Source organism: Calliphora vicina, chromosome 1, assembly GCF_958450345.1.
Source record: "Calliphora vicina chromosome 1, idCalVici1.1, whole genome shotgun sequence".
Classification (NCBI taxonomy): Eukaryota; Metazoa; Arthropoda; class Insecta; order Diptera; family Calliphoridae; genus Calliphora; species Calliphora vicina.
In genome coordinates this window covers 12,461,035-12,474,965 of record NC_088780.1, presented here as the reverse complement: position 1 = coordinate 12,474,965, position 13,931 = coordinate 12,461,035, and the positions used below count along the sequence as shown (strand labels likewise).

General features: G+C 30.8%; 4 protein-coding genes across 4 annotated transcripts; 2 read left to right on the top strand and 2 right to left on the bottom strand.

Annotated features, from left to right (window-relative positions):
* Positions 1 to 196: 196 nt before the first annotated feature.
* On the bottom strand, positions 197 to 5,804 carry rump (rumpelstiltskin). The gene is made up of 6 exons (XM_065499016.1): positions 5,647 to 5,804; positions 4,908 to 5,493; positions 3,618 to 3,759; positions 1,123 to 2,130; positions 922 to 1,057; positions 197 to 854 (listed from the first exon to the last, which is right to left on the bottom strand). The coding sequence occupies exons 2-6, from the start codon at positions 5,453 to 5,455 to the stop codon at positions 799 to 801; spliced, it is 1,890 nt and encodes a 629-aa protein (XP_065355088.1). The 5' UTR covers positions 5,456 to 5,493; positions 5,647 to 5,804; the 3' UTR covers positions 197 to 798.
* A 1,048-nt stretch (positions 5,805 to 6,852) lies between these two features.
* Positions 6,853 to 8,057, top strand: mRpL47 (mitochondrial ribosomal protein L47). Its single transcript, XM_065499024.1, has 4 exons — positions 6,853 to 7,051; positions 7,107 to 7,544; positions 7,654 to 7,794; positions 7,853 to 8,057. The coding sequence occupies exons 1-4, from the start codon at positions 6,939 to 6,941 to the stop codon at positions 8,001 to 8,003; spliced, it is 843 nt and encodes a 280-aa protein (XP_065355096.1). The 5' UTR covers positions 6,853 to 6,938; the 3' UTR covers positions 8,004 to 8,057.
* Positions 8,027 to 9,848, bottom strand: Rlb1. Its single transcript, XM_065499019.1, has 3 exons — positions 9,728 to 9,848; positions 9,508 to 9,669; positions 8,027 to 9,450 (listed from the first exon to the last, which is right to left on the bottom strand). Exons 1-3 carry the CDS (start codon positions 9,755 to 9,757, stop codon positions 8,065 to 8,067), a joined length of 1,578 nt encoding a protein of 525 aa, XP_065355091.1. The 5' UTR covers positions 9,758 to 9,848; the 3' UTR covers positions 8,027 to 8,064.
* A 968-nt stretch (positions 9,849 to 10,816) lies between these two features.
* LOC135949451 (transcription factor Ouib-like) lies at positions 10,817 to 12,891 on the top strand. Its single transcript, XM_065499021.1, has 6 exons — positions 10,817 to 11,065; positions 11,138 to 11,263; positions 11,335 to 11,879; positions 12,065 to 12,199; positions 12,267 to 12,377; positions 12,442 to 12,891. Exons 1-6 carry the CDS (start codon positions 10,931 to 10,933, stop codon positions 12,629 to 12,631), a joined length of 1,242 nt encoding a protein of 413 aa, XP_065355093.1. The 5' UTR covers positions 10,817 to 10,930; the 3' UTR covers positions 12,632 to 12,891.
* Positions 12,892 to 13,931: the final 1,040 nt, after the last annotated feature.

The following is a 13,931-nucleotide window of genomic DNA, read 5'->3' as shown; positions in this document are numbered from 1 at the left end:
ATTTTTTTTCCAAATTGTTTTTTTTTAATTATTTAAAGCAAACGGTAGCAAAACGAAACAAACAAGTGCCAAAAATGCAAACAACAATTTGAATCTTCAGATATTGCGGTTAATTCGTTTAAAAACGAGTGTTTTTTGTCATTTTTCATTTTGGGTTATTTAAATAAATTTTTCGTAAATAAAAACCTCATTAACATATTTTATTTTTTCCTTTATTATTTTTTTTTTTGTTATATTTTTTTTCGAATTACTACTACACATTTAAATAAATTTATATTTTGTAAAGATACAATAACTTTTTTTTATTTTGCGGGGGAAGTGTTGAGTGTTTTATGCATATTTTTCATGTATAGACGAGAAGACTTCGGTAGGTTTTCTTGCACACATAAACTTTATTAATATGTGAGTTTCTTCAATGGTTTTTGTTGTTATTATATATAGTAGTTATTCAAAAATTCTTTTCAAATTCTTCTTAAGTTTAAACTTATAAAAATAAATAGCAAAACAGAAAATTAGAAAAAAAAATCATAAACAGAACGAGGAGGAGAAAGAAAGTCTAAAAAAACTTGCTTATACATAATAAGTTTTTCTTTTTTAATTTTAAAGAAAAATAATTTAAAATTAAAACAAATTAGAAAAATTATATAAAGAAAAGCAGCGGAGGTTATAGTAATATAATAAATGTATTAAAGAGACAATAATAAGAAAATGATTTAGAAAAATGTAAATCATTTTCTGAATAGGTTTTTATATGGGTTATTAATGCTAAAAAATATGGATGTGTGGTTGGTATTATGTTTAAAAATATGTGACTTTAATGGTACGACCATCCATACGTGAGCCATCCATAAGAGCTAAAAATTAAAAAAAAAAAAAAGTGAAAATTTATTTAATTTTAAGTAATTTAGAGCTAAAGCTTACCAATCGCTAATTCAGCATCCCTTTCCTTGAAGAAACGTACAACACCCACATCATTGCCGCGAATTTCAGCAAATTTGACTTCACCCACATCACGGAATTTATCGCGTAGTGTTTGCCAAGTGCAGCTAAGCGGAATCTAAGACAAAATTACATAAATTAAATCACATTTTCTGAGATAAATGTCAATTAAGAAATACTTACATTCTTGATTATAATGGTGTCAGACTTGCGTACATTGCCACCCACATTGCCGGGATTATTGCCTCCAGCACCACCGCCGCCATACATTTCAATGGCATTGCTCGAATTATAGTCATTATCTTGACCGCCGCCTCCACCAGAGCTATTGTAGGAATTAAAAGGGACTCCTCCCCCGCCACCACCACTGCCGCCGGCCTGTGAGCTAAAATTTGTCGAACTACCACCGAACCCCGAACTATAGTTATTGCCTCCTGTGCTATAGTTATTCGAGAGAGCCACATTAGCCGAAGACATAGAATCATCGTTGCCGGCCCCTTGGTTGCCCAAATTTAGACCCAGATTGTTAAGGGAGGTTGTTAGCAGAGGATTGGAGAGAGCAGCACCTAAACCGCCCACAACATTGGTTAAAGCAGCCAAGTTGGAGGTGTTTAAATTGCTCAAATTCAAACCAGCATTAGCATTCATTGATTTGTTATTTGGTCCTACGGGAGCCACGGGACTGGGCTGCACTACCTGGTTGTTGCCAAACATGCCACCCACATTTGCATTGTTGCCCATGCCCATATTGCCGCCTCCACCCATATTACCGCCACCCATGCCGCTGCCTCCACCCATGCCGTTGCCTCCTCCACCACCACTACCCATCATATTACCAGACATTTGTGTTTGATTATTCTGATTGTTGTTGTTGGGTAAATTTCGGGAAACATCCCTCAAAGGCTCACCATTGGGACCTAAACCAATGCCAACACCACCCAAACCTTCGGGCAACTTTAGGCCTTCGCCCTTATCGGGTATACGATCCAAACGCACAGTCATACGACGATCGTACAACATTTGGCGATCCAACATGGAAATGGCCTGCACCGCTTCTACGGGATGATCATATTCGACGACTGCAAAACCACGGCTGTTGCCATCTTTGTCCAAAGATAAATCTACGCTCTGCACTTTACCAGCCAGTTTAAAGACCTGCTTAAGTTTCTTCGAGTCCACTTTGTAGTCAAGCTAGAGAGTGTGGCAAAACAAACAAAAAACAAAGTAAAATATTTACACGAATTAAACAATGTGTAGGTAGCACTCAAGAAATGCTCCAAACAAGGCCTATGGGACCATAATATTTTCAACTGACTGACTGCATACTTTGCTAAATCAAATGATCATCAAATGTACATAAAATCCAAAAGAAGGGCCGGCCATGAAGAAGACATAAAGTAAACATAACTTGATTTGCAAAAAAAAAAAACTCAAAAAAGGATCTTCATTAAGAAAATTGAATTGATTAATTGAAATAAATAGTTTTTAGCAATACGTTCGATTCCTTTCTACAAAAATTGTGTGTTTAGAAAATATGAAATCGCTTGTAATGTACAACTTCTTTTTTAATACCATTTACAAATATTTTTGAAACCAAAAAGAACTACCCCCATTTTTATCAAAGGTTTATAACAAATTTTGTACGAAAATATATGTAGCTTTAAAAACTTTGAGAAATTTAAAAATTTATTATGAATAAGACTAATCTTTACAATTTTTAAAGTCAAAACTTTAAAATCAATTTTGTTTTTCTCTTTATTTAAATTTCTGTTATTAACGTAATTTGAAAGGAACTTTTGATAACAAATTGGACTAAACAGCAGCCACACAACGACCACCAATACACAGCTTAGGAAACAAGCGAACAAATTCTTGTAACAAATATTATTTAAAGGCCCCAGGATTTGGTTAATATTTTGAATACATAAGAAGGAAAACAAGCCCCGTAGTTTTTATTTTTTGCATGAAGTAGTTCATAACTATTTTAAGGGCTCTTTTTAAAATGTACAATATTTTAACGAAAAGGAAATATAAACAAATCTCATAAAATTGTTGTTTTTTAAAAAAGTAATTGCTTCATAAAAGACTATAAAAAACAAGTAAAAAGCTATATATACCCCCCACTCCTCATCAAAGTATACTTTAAGATAAAGATTAAAAACTATTTTTGGTAAAAATTCTTTTGAGCGACAAATTTTTCCAGTGAAATGTACAATTTGATGAAGGATATATAAGCACATTCTTACTTGTTTTTTTTTTTAGCAAAATGTTAAAGAAATATAAAATCGCAAACAGTAGGTTAAATAATGCCGAACATAATAAATTTAAATTTTTCTATTAAATGAACGAAATTAATTGGACATTGTAAAAAGGCCATTAAAAAGCCAGAACATGTATTTTAAATTAAATCAAAATTACTGAATATAAATGGTTGGAAGGATTTTCTACAGGCCCAATTTAAAAAAAAAAATAAAAAAAGGTGTAAATTACATTATAAATGCGGCCCAAATAAATTACGTATTTCTTGCTAAAACTTACGCTTACACACAAAGTATACAAGAGTAACATGTATACAGGTTAAAAATTTTAAATATGTAGTCATCATCATCATCAATCATCATGAACAAATTAAGTCAAACATAGAATCAAACGATTCCATTTTTTATATAAATACTCACATTCGCAACAAAAACTTTATTATGCAAAGGTCCAGTTATGCCAAGACTCTCCAAAAACGAAGCAGAAAGACCATAATAATTATAATTCCCTTGTTGATTAATAAAATCATTTGACATCATGTTAAAATTATTACGACCAGATCTAAAAGGAAGAATTCAACAATGTATAAAACAAAACAAGGAAACAAACCATCAAACAAGAAAATCAATTTCCATTTAAACAAACGCAGCACGATAGATAGATATAAATACCAACTGCGAAATTTTATTATTAGATATAACACTTTTATAAATTTGACTTCCTGTTTTTAATCATCAAATATTACAAGAGATAGAAATGAAAATTATAAATTAATATGGATACTTACAACAGCACAAATTGTTAAATTTCTAAAAACCTTTAATTTATTTCAGATTTAGCCAAATTTCACTAATAAACAAGCCGACAAATTTTATGTTTGAAAAGGCAGATCAAAGCTTTCTTTTAAGGATTATTTCTTTAGCAATAGATTCCATTTTAATAAAACATATTTCTAAATTTCCAATTGAATTATTGAAGTGAGAACAAGACAAAAATTAACAAACCCCGTAGAAATAGATTTTTGGCAAATATAATCCTAAACAAACATTTTAAAACAATAAATGCAATTTGATCTGCTGGACCCAAAATTGTTTGATTTCATCGCTGAATATATTCTATAAATCTCCATTTAATTTTCAAAATAATGTAGATTGATATTTATACAAAGTAGAAAAAGTTTTTAAAGAAAGGAAACAATATTTTATATACATATTATGTATGTATTTACAGACTGACGGCTTAAAACTCAAACGGCTAAAAATTTACAAACATTAAATAATTGGCATTATTTAAAAGGTCAAATAAAATATAACCATTTTACAACAAAAAAATTTAACTTAACACAAAATGATGAAACCCTATCAACTAGTAGACATTAAATTTAATACCCAGCATACTTTTAAAGAAATTGTGCCATTTTAAAAACAAGAAAATGTAAATTGTAGCTCTAGTTTTATAAAAAAAATAACTTTTACTTTCTGTAATTTCATTAAGGAACAAAACCTAATTAAACTACTTTCTATTACATTATAACCTTTCAAAAATATGCCAACAAAATAATTTATATATGTAAATATGCAATCTGAAACATACATATTAGATTTCGATCGACTTATTCTGTAACTCGAATGAAACCTCTCTCATTCGACGTACAGAAAAAAGCCAAGTAAATGGAAAATAATAAACTTAAACAAATTAAAAATACTTACGATCGATCGTCATCACGTCGAGAAAAACCGCGATCACCGCCACGATCTACAGAGCCACCGCCACGACCACCGCCGACTCCAACACCACCGCCGCCGCCACCACTACCACCAGCTCCATCACGCATTATGCGGCCATACTGATCACGCTGTTCTCCATGATCTTCTTTAACCACCAATTCACGGCCATTCACCTCATAACGATTCATTTTCTCCAAGGCCTTTTCGACATTGTCGGGATCCTTGAACTCAACAATACCACAACCGCGGGCTTTTCCACTTTCATCATGGAACAATTCAACATATTCCACAGAGCCAACAACACGTCTGAAAAGATCTTTGAGATCTTGCCAGCGATAGTCGTATGGAATATTTGAAATGTAAATGCGGCAATTGCGTCTTTCTCGACTGCGATCACGATTAATGCTGCCGCTGCCGTTGCCACCGGTACTACCGGTCGCATCGGCATCGGAGAAACGGGAACCACGTGCCCCACGTCCACGGCGATCACGATCCTTTTCACGATTTTCTACAACACTGCTATTATCCATTTTCCAAAAATGCTCGTCTCTTTTGTTAAGTAATAAAACTGGTATATAGAAAATATGAAGACACAAATAGGTTAAGACAGAAAAAAAAAACGACGCCAATTAAAAGAACATACGAAAATTAAAATGGCGTTCTTTATAAATTTGCAGAACTTTTTGTTTTTAAATGCTTTTCAAACAACTCAAATACTTACATTTAATGAAGTTTATGTAGAATTCTTAAAATTGTTTGCAATATTTTACCCAAATTGTAGTCACTTTACTTATCAACGAAAATTAATAAATTGTTTCTGTTTTGCCGACGAAAATGCAAATAATAAAAGAATACATCAGCTTCACAACGATGCCTGAAAATGGCGTGTACAGAGTTGCCAGATGTGTATATGGCAACGCAGTCGAAGCTACACTTGCCAATTGTAGATTTTTATTAAGTTTAACATAACGATTTTGAGAAACAAGATGATATTAATTCATATTCAAAAATCGAATTATTGTCATAAAATAAACAAGAAAATAACAGTTTTTTTAAATTACATTTCTTTATTATCCATACCAGTCAATAACTCTGATATAATGTTGAGTTCAGATGCCGTGTTTTGTTAGTAGTTATATTATGTGTTTTAAAATTAATACTTCTTCACAATAACTTTTTGCGTTTTCTTTGACTTTTAACGGGTTTGCTTTGACATTTAATGCACTCTGTTTTTTTAATGTAAAAACAAACTTTTTATATCGACAATAATTGGAAAAATGTCGACCAAGTTCTGTTTAATATAAAAATATCTTTAAAGTTAATATAAACGTACCTATGTGGGAATTCATTTACATCCCTAAATCGCTAAAATGTTAAATATCTGCTAAATATTTATTCGATATCAAATGTTTTGATATTATTTAAAAGGGCTTTGATATGCGAATTAGGATAGGTTTTTTTTTAAAAAAATCCTACATATTATACTCAAACTAAACGTATTTATTAGCAAAGTTGTTTTTTGTGTCCGATATATATATGATAAAACTGAAATTAATGGCATCAAATGGTAAAATAGATGTATGAGATTTGATTGCAACCGAACAGGCAATAAATTGGAAACATACATGCCAAAGTTTATATTAAAGATATGTAAATAATTTTATATATGTAACAACAATGCAATAATATTCGACCTATTTGAACCAGTAAAAACTTATTTGCTTTTATATGGTGATGGGTATAATTTTTATTCCATATTTTAAAAGATATATAATCATTAATAAAATGAAATTATAAATATGAAATACACTTCAGTATTTTAATTCGATATATGCAATTGTTTTATGTTGACACCACTTTTTATTTTATTTACAAACTACTTCATTCTATTACAATTTTTCTCAGCGATATGGTAACACCACAGCTGTTTTACATGTTTTCCTTTTTTGTGGTGTTAAAAACGGTGGATGAACAATAAAAATACCCACCGGTTTTATTAAAATTTTCAATAAAATGTCTGGATTTACCAAAGTAATTAATGTGTCACAAAGTGTTAGGAATCTTTGCTATTCCATTGGCAATTTGTCTTTGCAACAAGCCCACAAGAATTCATCAAAACTTTTGAGGTAAATACGGAATGTATATTTCCATAATTTTATGTAACAAAAATTACTTTTGCAGAGCCACACAATGTATGCAAACATCTATCAGCCCTTTAACAGTGACACTAGCCAATCGTCAGTTCTCCACAACACCACGCAATAATGATTTAATGCAATTTTTTGATGATCCAAAAAATTGGTCCGAAAATGAGGTTAAGGTTGGAAGAGCTTGGAAGCTGGATGAATTGCGTATTAAATCGAATAAGGAGCTACATCAACTGTGGTTCGTTTTGCTTAAAGAACGTAACATGCTCTTAACCATGGAACATGAATGCAACGATCAAATGGAATTGTTTCCCAGTCCGGATCGTTTAGATAAAGTGAAAATTTCTATGGAAAATTTAGAAGCAGTAGTAAGGGAACGTAATAAGGCTTATCATTTGTTGGAGACGGGCGAGACCGGAGAAAGACCACAACGTTTGGTGGCCAATAACTTGGGTATTCGCTATATGTACAAGTAAGTAAAAATTTTTTTTTTTTAAAAACATCAAAAATTTTAGAAAATTCTATAAAACAATTTGAATATTTGTCGGCACATTAATTAAACCTTTCCTTTTTGATTTTAGGTACTGCGAACATGTTTTGCCACCCCATATGAATATCAAGTGGATTAAAACACGTTCCATTGGTTATGGTGGCCGTGCAGTGCGAAAATTCCTCCTGCAATACCGCGAGAAATTATACAATGAAAAACGCAAAGGCAAAAAGTATGTTGAAATCATTATTTAAACTTATAGCAATAGAAATAATATTGTTTCTTTTTAGTCGTTCCCGTAATGAGGTAATGATGATGTTGCGTCGCAATCCTAACATGGACCGAGATATGTTACGTCGTAAATTCCCCAACGTTGATATAGATAAACTAGTAAATACCGATAAAATACGTGGTCATTACATACCCAAGATACAATCTTAAAGGATTTATTATAAATAAAAAACTTTGTTTTGTTTAAAAAAGAGAAATCACAAAGTTTTTATTACTCATCATTGCCAAAGGTAATTTTCTTGCCCTGGAAGGCCGTTATAGTAGGTTTTAGTTTTTGTTTAGCGGCCCAGGAAGGATGTAGAGATTCCTGCTCCGATTTGCTAGGCTTTGGTGCTGCCGGTTTATTAGTTTTATATTGTGTTTGTTGTTGAGTTTGATTACTGCTGTCATCATCTCCAAATGTGATCTTTTTACCTTGGAATCCTGTTATAACAGGTTTAAGCTTTTGTTTGGCCGCCCAAGATGGATGTAGCTTTTGTTCATCGCTGTTATTTGCAGATTTGTTATGTTTGAAATCTTGGTCTCTGGTTTCATTATTTTTCCTATCATTCCATTTGTTTTGTGAGAATTTGTCTCTGTCATTAGTTTGTTTATTATTCCATCTATTTTGTTGCTCTCTTCCATCTCCACTATTCCATCTGTTATTGTTTTGTGGTCTATTTTGTGTAAAATCTCTTTGATTGTTATCGCGGCCCTGTTGACGACGATCTTTAAAGTCAGTTGGTCTTTTATCGTATTTATTAAGCTTTATCATATGCAGGTCTCTTTTTTCTTCATTATTTTCATGCTCAGCATTTTGATCTCTTTTAATTACTGCTGTAGACAGATAGTTCTCGCCGGTATCTGTTATAAAGAAAGGATCTACTACCATTTCTTCCTCTACTGCTATTTCTTCCTCCGGCTCTTCTTCTGCATCTTGCGGACTTTCATTTTGATGTATGTCAACAATTTTAGGTTTATCTACCTTGACTGGTTTTATTTCTTCAGTTATTTCATCACACTCACTTTCTTCAGCGGAAGATTCATTTAACTTTGTAGTTTCCTTGATATTTTCAATGACGACCTTTTGTTTTTTAGGGGGTTGGGGAGTTTTCTTTTCTAAAGGTTTTTCTTTTATTGGTCTCTTTAATGGCTTATTGGATTTCTTTTCAATTTCTTCATCAGCTTCTGTTGTAACATTGTCATTCGATAATTCATCTACCTGCCAGCCACTTGTAGTTGATACATCCAACTCTTTATCTTCGGAAACTTCGTCATCTTCGTTATCCTGTTTGTTGCCTTCTAACCATTCCTCCCGTTTACGTCCCATGGCCTTTTGTTGTTTCATTTCCAAACGCTTGCGACGTTTCTCTTCAGTTCTTTCGATTTTTTGCTTGCGTTTGCTGGATTCCATCAAAGCTTCTTTCCACTCACTATTTTCAGCTTCATTTAGCTGTAATTCCGTTTTGAATCTTTTGATCAAACCCAGCATAACTTTGTTCATACACAGCAACGCTATTCCCACCTCTTCGGGTGTAGCTAAGCCATTGGTTATAACAGCTGGCGCCGGTTTATCCATGAGTAAAACGTTCTTCATAATATCCACTCTTTTGAGTTTCTAAAAAAAAGTTAAAATATAGATTATTTCATTTTTATTTTTCTGCTTTATGTTTACCTTTAACAATTCCATTGTTTCGGTTGATTTTCTTATACGTTCCTTACATTTCGTATTATCTGGATGTTTTTCCAACAGGGTCTTTAGTTTACGTATTTTATGCACGAGTTTATTAATGGTTTGTATGCGTGACTGTTGTATGCCCTTTTTGTTGGATATTACCTTGAATAATTAATTGAATTTAAATAAATTATACTTTATTAAGTGTAGTTTAACTTACCAAGTTATTAAACTTTAATTTATTTAACATTTTTGTAGATTTTCTGGGGAAAAATAAAATTGTATTCTCGTTTACAGCGTGTTGTGTATTTTGTTATCACGTGGGGTATGTTCAGTTGGTGATGTCAAACAGCTGTTAGATGTCAAGAGCTGCCGTATAAGTGAGGTATTTGAAATGTTGCCATATGATTTTATGTTTGTTAAAGGTAGTACAAATAAAAGTATATTTTTAAAAATTAAATAAAGTGAAATCTTATGGATCAATTGAAAATATATTTTTTTGCTCTTATGTTGATACCTATGTTTTTCATTTGATTTTGTTCATGTGCCAAATAAAAGTATTTTTTTAAAAATTAAATAAAATGAAATCAAAAGGATCCATTGAAAATATTTTTTTTGCTCTTATGTTGATACCGATAACCGTCGAGTTCCGGTACTGCCAAAATGTTCTAATAAAGTGGCTGACAATTTTAATTCAAATCAAAATTTAGATGATTTAACTAAAAAACAAGTTCTGCATCTGATAATCACGGCAAGTCGGTTAACTTTTTCATTCATGATTTTGGAAATTAAAAACATTTTTTTAAGAGATTTTGTGCTCAATTTACTTAGGACAAGGGATCAAGTTTTAGGATATATGAACCGGTTTCTGTAGAATTTCTGAATTATGAACCGCTTTTTATTGAAAATCAACATAAGAGAATAATTCAAGAAATATTAAAAGATTTCTAAAAATGTCTATTATTATAAACAGATTGTTAAATAAATAGATAAATACACATAGATCGGAAACTGTGCTGTCAAAGACCTAACTCAGTTGTCAAAAACCTAAGTGGTGAGAATGTATTAGTAGAAAAAAAATATATGTGAAAACAAAAAACAAAGCTCGTAGGTGTGATTATTTGAGTAGTTTTGCTCTATGTATATTTATCTATGGTTAAACAAACAAAAGAATAGAATATCATAATATATGAACCGGTTCTTAAGAATATCAACGGGTTTTTTTGTGATATGGTAATCCTATTTAACAAAAAAATAACAATCAGGCTACACTGCCCATAAATTGATTTGCTTTTTTTATTTTTTTAGTGTTTTTCTCTCTATGTAAAAAAAAATCAATTTGTTTTAGCAAATAAATATATTAAATAATTTGAATTTCAATCCTAACACAATAATAATTTAAATTTCAAAAATTGTGCAAACCATGCCGGTTAGTAAACTGTGTCGAATTTGTTTACAAGAAGATAAAGGACGATCGGGAATGCAACCATTGTTCGATGAAAAAAATGCACGCTGTGCTGAAATAGTACAGCGCATTGAAGAATGCGGAGGAATAGTGGTAAGTAGACACAATTATAAATCATAATGGAATAAGAATTAATCTAAAATATAATGATTAACATTTATATAGCTAAAACATCATGAAGAATTTCCAAAAATGATTTGCCTGCAATGTTTGGCGTCTTTGAACACTTCATATAAGTTTCGTACGTTGTGCCAGGCAAGTGAACATGCTCTATTGGATGCTATAGTTAAGGTAATCAATTGTTAAACATAACTAAATGTAAACAATCTTTAAACTACTAGTAATTTTATTTAAAATTTTAGTCTGAATTGAAAACGGAACCTGTGGATAATGCTGCTGCTTCATCGAGTAATTCGAAACAAAAAGCTCTGGTCGAAGTGGATGAAGAGGACGAAATGTTTTTTGATTTACGACCTGATTACATTGAGGGTCAGATGGTCGATTTCGATGATATAAATGACTCCAAAGCCGAGTTTATTGATGATGATGTTGGCGACGATGATGACAATGAATTTTTTGGCATTGAAGAGATCGATTTGGATGAAATCGATGGTGAAGAACATTTGGATGATAGTGATTCAGACGATGAAGAGAAAATATTTGATGGTGAATTTGTTTCGATACCTAAAAAGATCAAAACAGACGCAAAAGCTAAGAAGGAGAAGTTGGATGCAACAAAAACAGGTGAGGACAGCAAAGAAAAGGTCAAACGTGGTCGGGGTCGCAAGAAAAATGAAGCAGAATCTGAAACGAATATATGCGAAATTTGTGGCAATATCTATTCAAAACGTAGTTTGTTAAATATGCACATGAGACGTCATAGAGCGGAAAAACCATTTGAATGCGAGTAAGTCTTTGCACTATCGATCTGCCCAATTGAGAATAAAAAAAATCCGCGAGTTTTTCTCTTTTGCCATTTTTAAAATTGAATTTGAATATCAATAAACACCCGCAAATTTTTTATTCATAATTGGGCAGTATATATGTATTAAGCATTATCAAGTTTTATAATATTGTAAATATTTGTTTTAGAATTTGTGGCAAACACTTTACCTGCCCCTCAGAAATAGGTAGACATATACGTATTCATACGGGCGAAAAACCTTATGTGTGTCGTTTTTGTGGCCGCACATTTGCTGATCGCAGTACAAATATTAAACATGAAAGGTAAATAATTTTTAATAAGCAAATATTAGGAATTAATAGGTAACATTTTGTTTTTTTTTTAATACAGAATCCATACAAATGAACGACCTTTTGTTTGTCAAACCTGCGGTAAATCCTTTACTTATTCGAATGTCTTAAAGAATCATATGTTAACGCACACAGGAGAGAAACCATTTCCGTAAGTACTGTTTTTTTTTTGGATAATTTTTAACTTTATAAAAATGTTTATATTTTAACTGCAGTTGCATTCCTTGTAATAAAACATTTTCCCGTAAACATCAACTGGATCAACATCTGAGTACAATAACCCATCAACAAACAGTCAAAAATTTATTACCCCAACAAACTGTAGTCTCCGATGATTCGGTACATGAATTTACCGTACAACTAACAAGTGATAATCATCCTCATATAATACGTCAACAACATTGATAAGCAATTTTACTTTATTTTTTTTTTTAATTTTTTGATTTAAACTAATTTCTTAATTTTTATATATTGTATATAAATATGCTATATACTACGTATGTATAATTGATATCAATCTATGTATATACAAAATCAAAAATTGTCATAGAATGATTGTTTAAGATAATGTTTATGCTTTAACTGATATTTAATTTTATTTTTTTTAGAATTATGATCTTTTTATAGCAATAAAAGAAAATCATATATAATGTATGAACTAAGTTTTTTGTTAGTTTCTCTTAAATAAAATATACATTTAGAAACTATTCACTGAATGTAATATTGAACAAAAATGTTGGTGGAAAATAGTTTTAAAAAATCGAGATAGTCCTGGTTCAGCTATTTGTGGGTGGATTTCTTTGAATTTTTTATTCATGATTGCTGTATCAATCATGTAAGTTTTTTGGGGGTTTAGGAAAGTTGATTTGAACAGACAAACGCCATAGCTATATCGACACCACTATCTATAACGATACAGAATATATATCGTCACCTAAAATGCAAAATAACGTAACATCACTTTTCATAAGTTTATAGGAGAAGCAAAAAACGATATAAAATGAAAACTACTTGAGATATTGAAACAAAATTTTCAAATCTGAATTACAGTTATGAAAAAAAAACTAATTTTTTCAAAGCACACATTAAGTTATGTGGCTTACGTTTTTTTGAATTGTTATTTTCTGAAACAAAAAAACGTATCATCAATATAAATTTTTATGAAAAAATAAAAACTTAAATAAAAATATTTTTTTTTTTTGTAAATAAAAGCAGTTTATATATACATTTTTAATAGTATTATGTTTTTTTTAATTTTAATTACTAACAACTACTTTTTTAAACTAAAAAAGGTTCTTCATTAAATTTTCAAAAAAAATTGGGATACTACCTAAAATAAGGTAAAAATGATTTATTAATTAATTACTCAAAGCGTGTACGTTATTTTTTTTAAGAAAATCATATACTTGATGATACTTTTTTTCAATTTTGGTTATAACTTGGTTATTTTTGATAGTAAAAGTTTAAAATTTTGCACACATATGTAATATGATGTAATGAATCGTAATCAATAATAAAATCAATTTCGAATTTTCTGATGATACGTTGTTTTGCATTTTAGGTGACGATATGTTTTATGATGAAATTACAAACTGAATGATAAACTTAGCTGAACAAATTTAGTTTAAAAAAATATTGGTGAAACTATAGCGTTATATACGTCGCACAGTAGGGCAGAATCAAAATTTTTTAGAAATAAATCTGG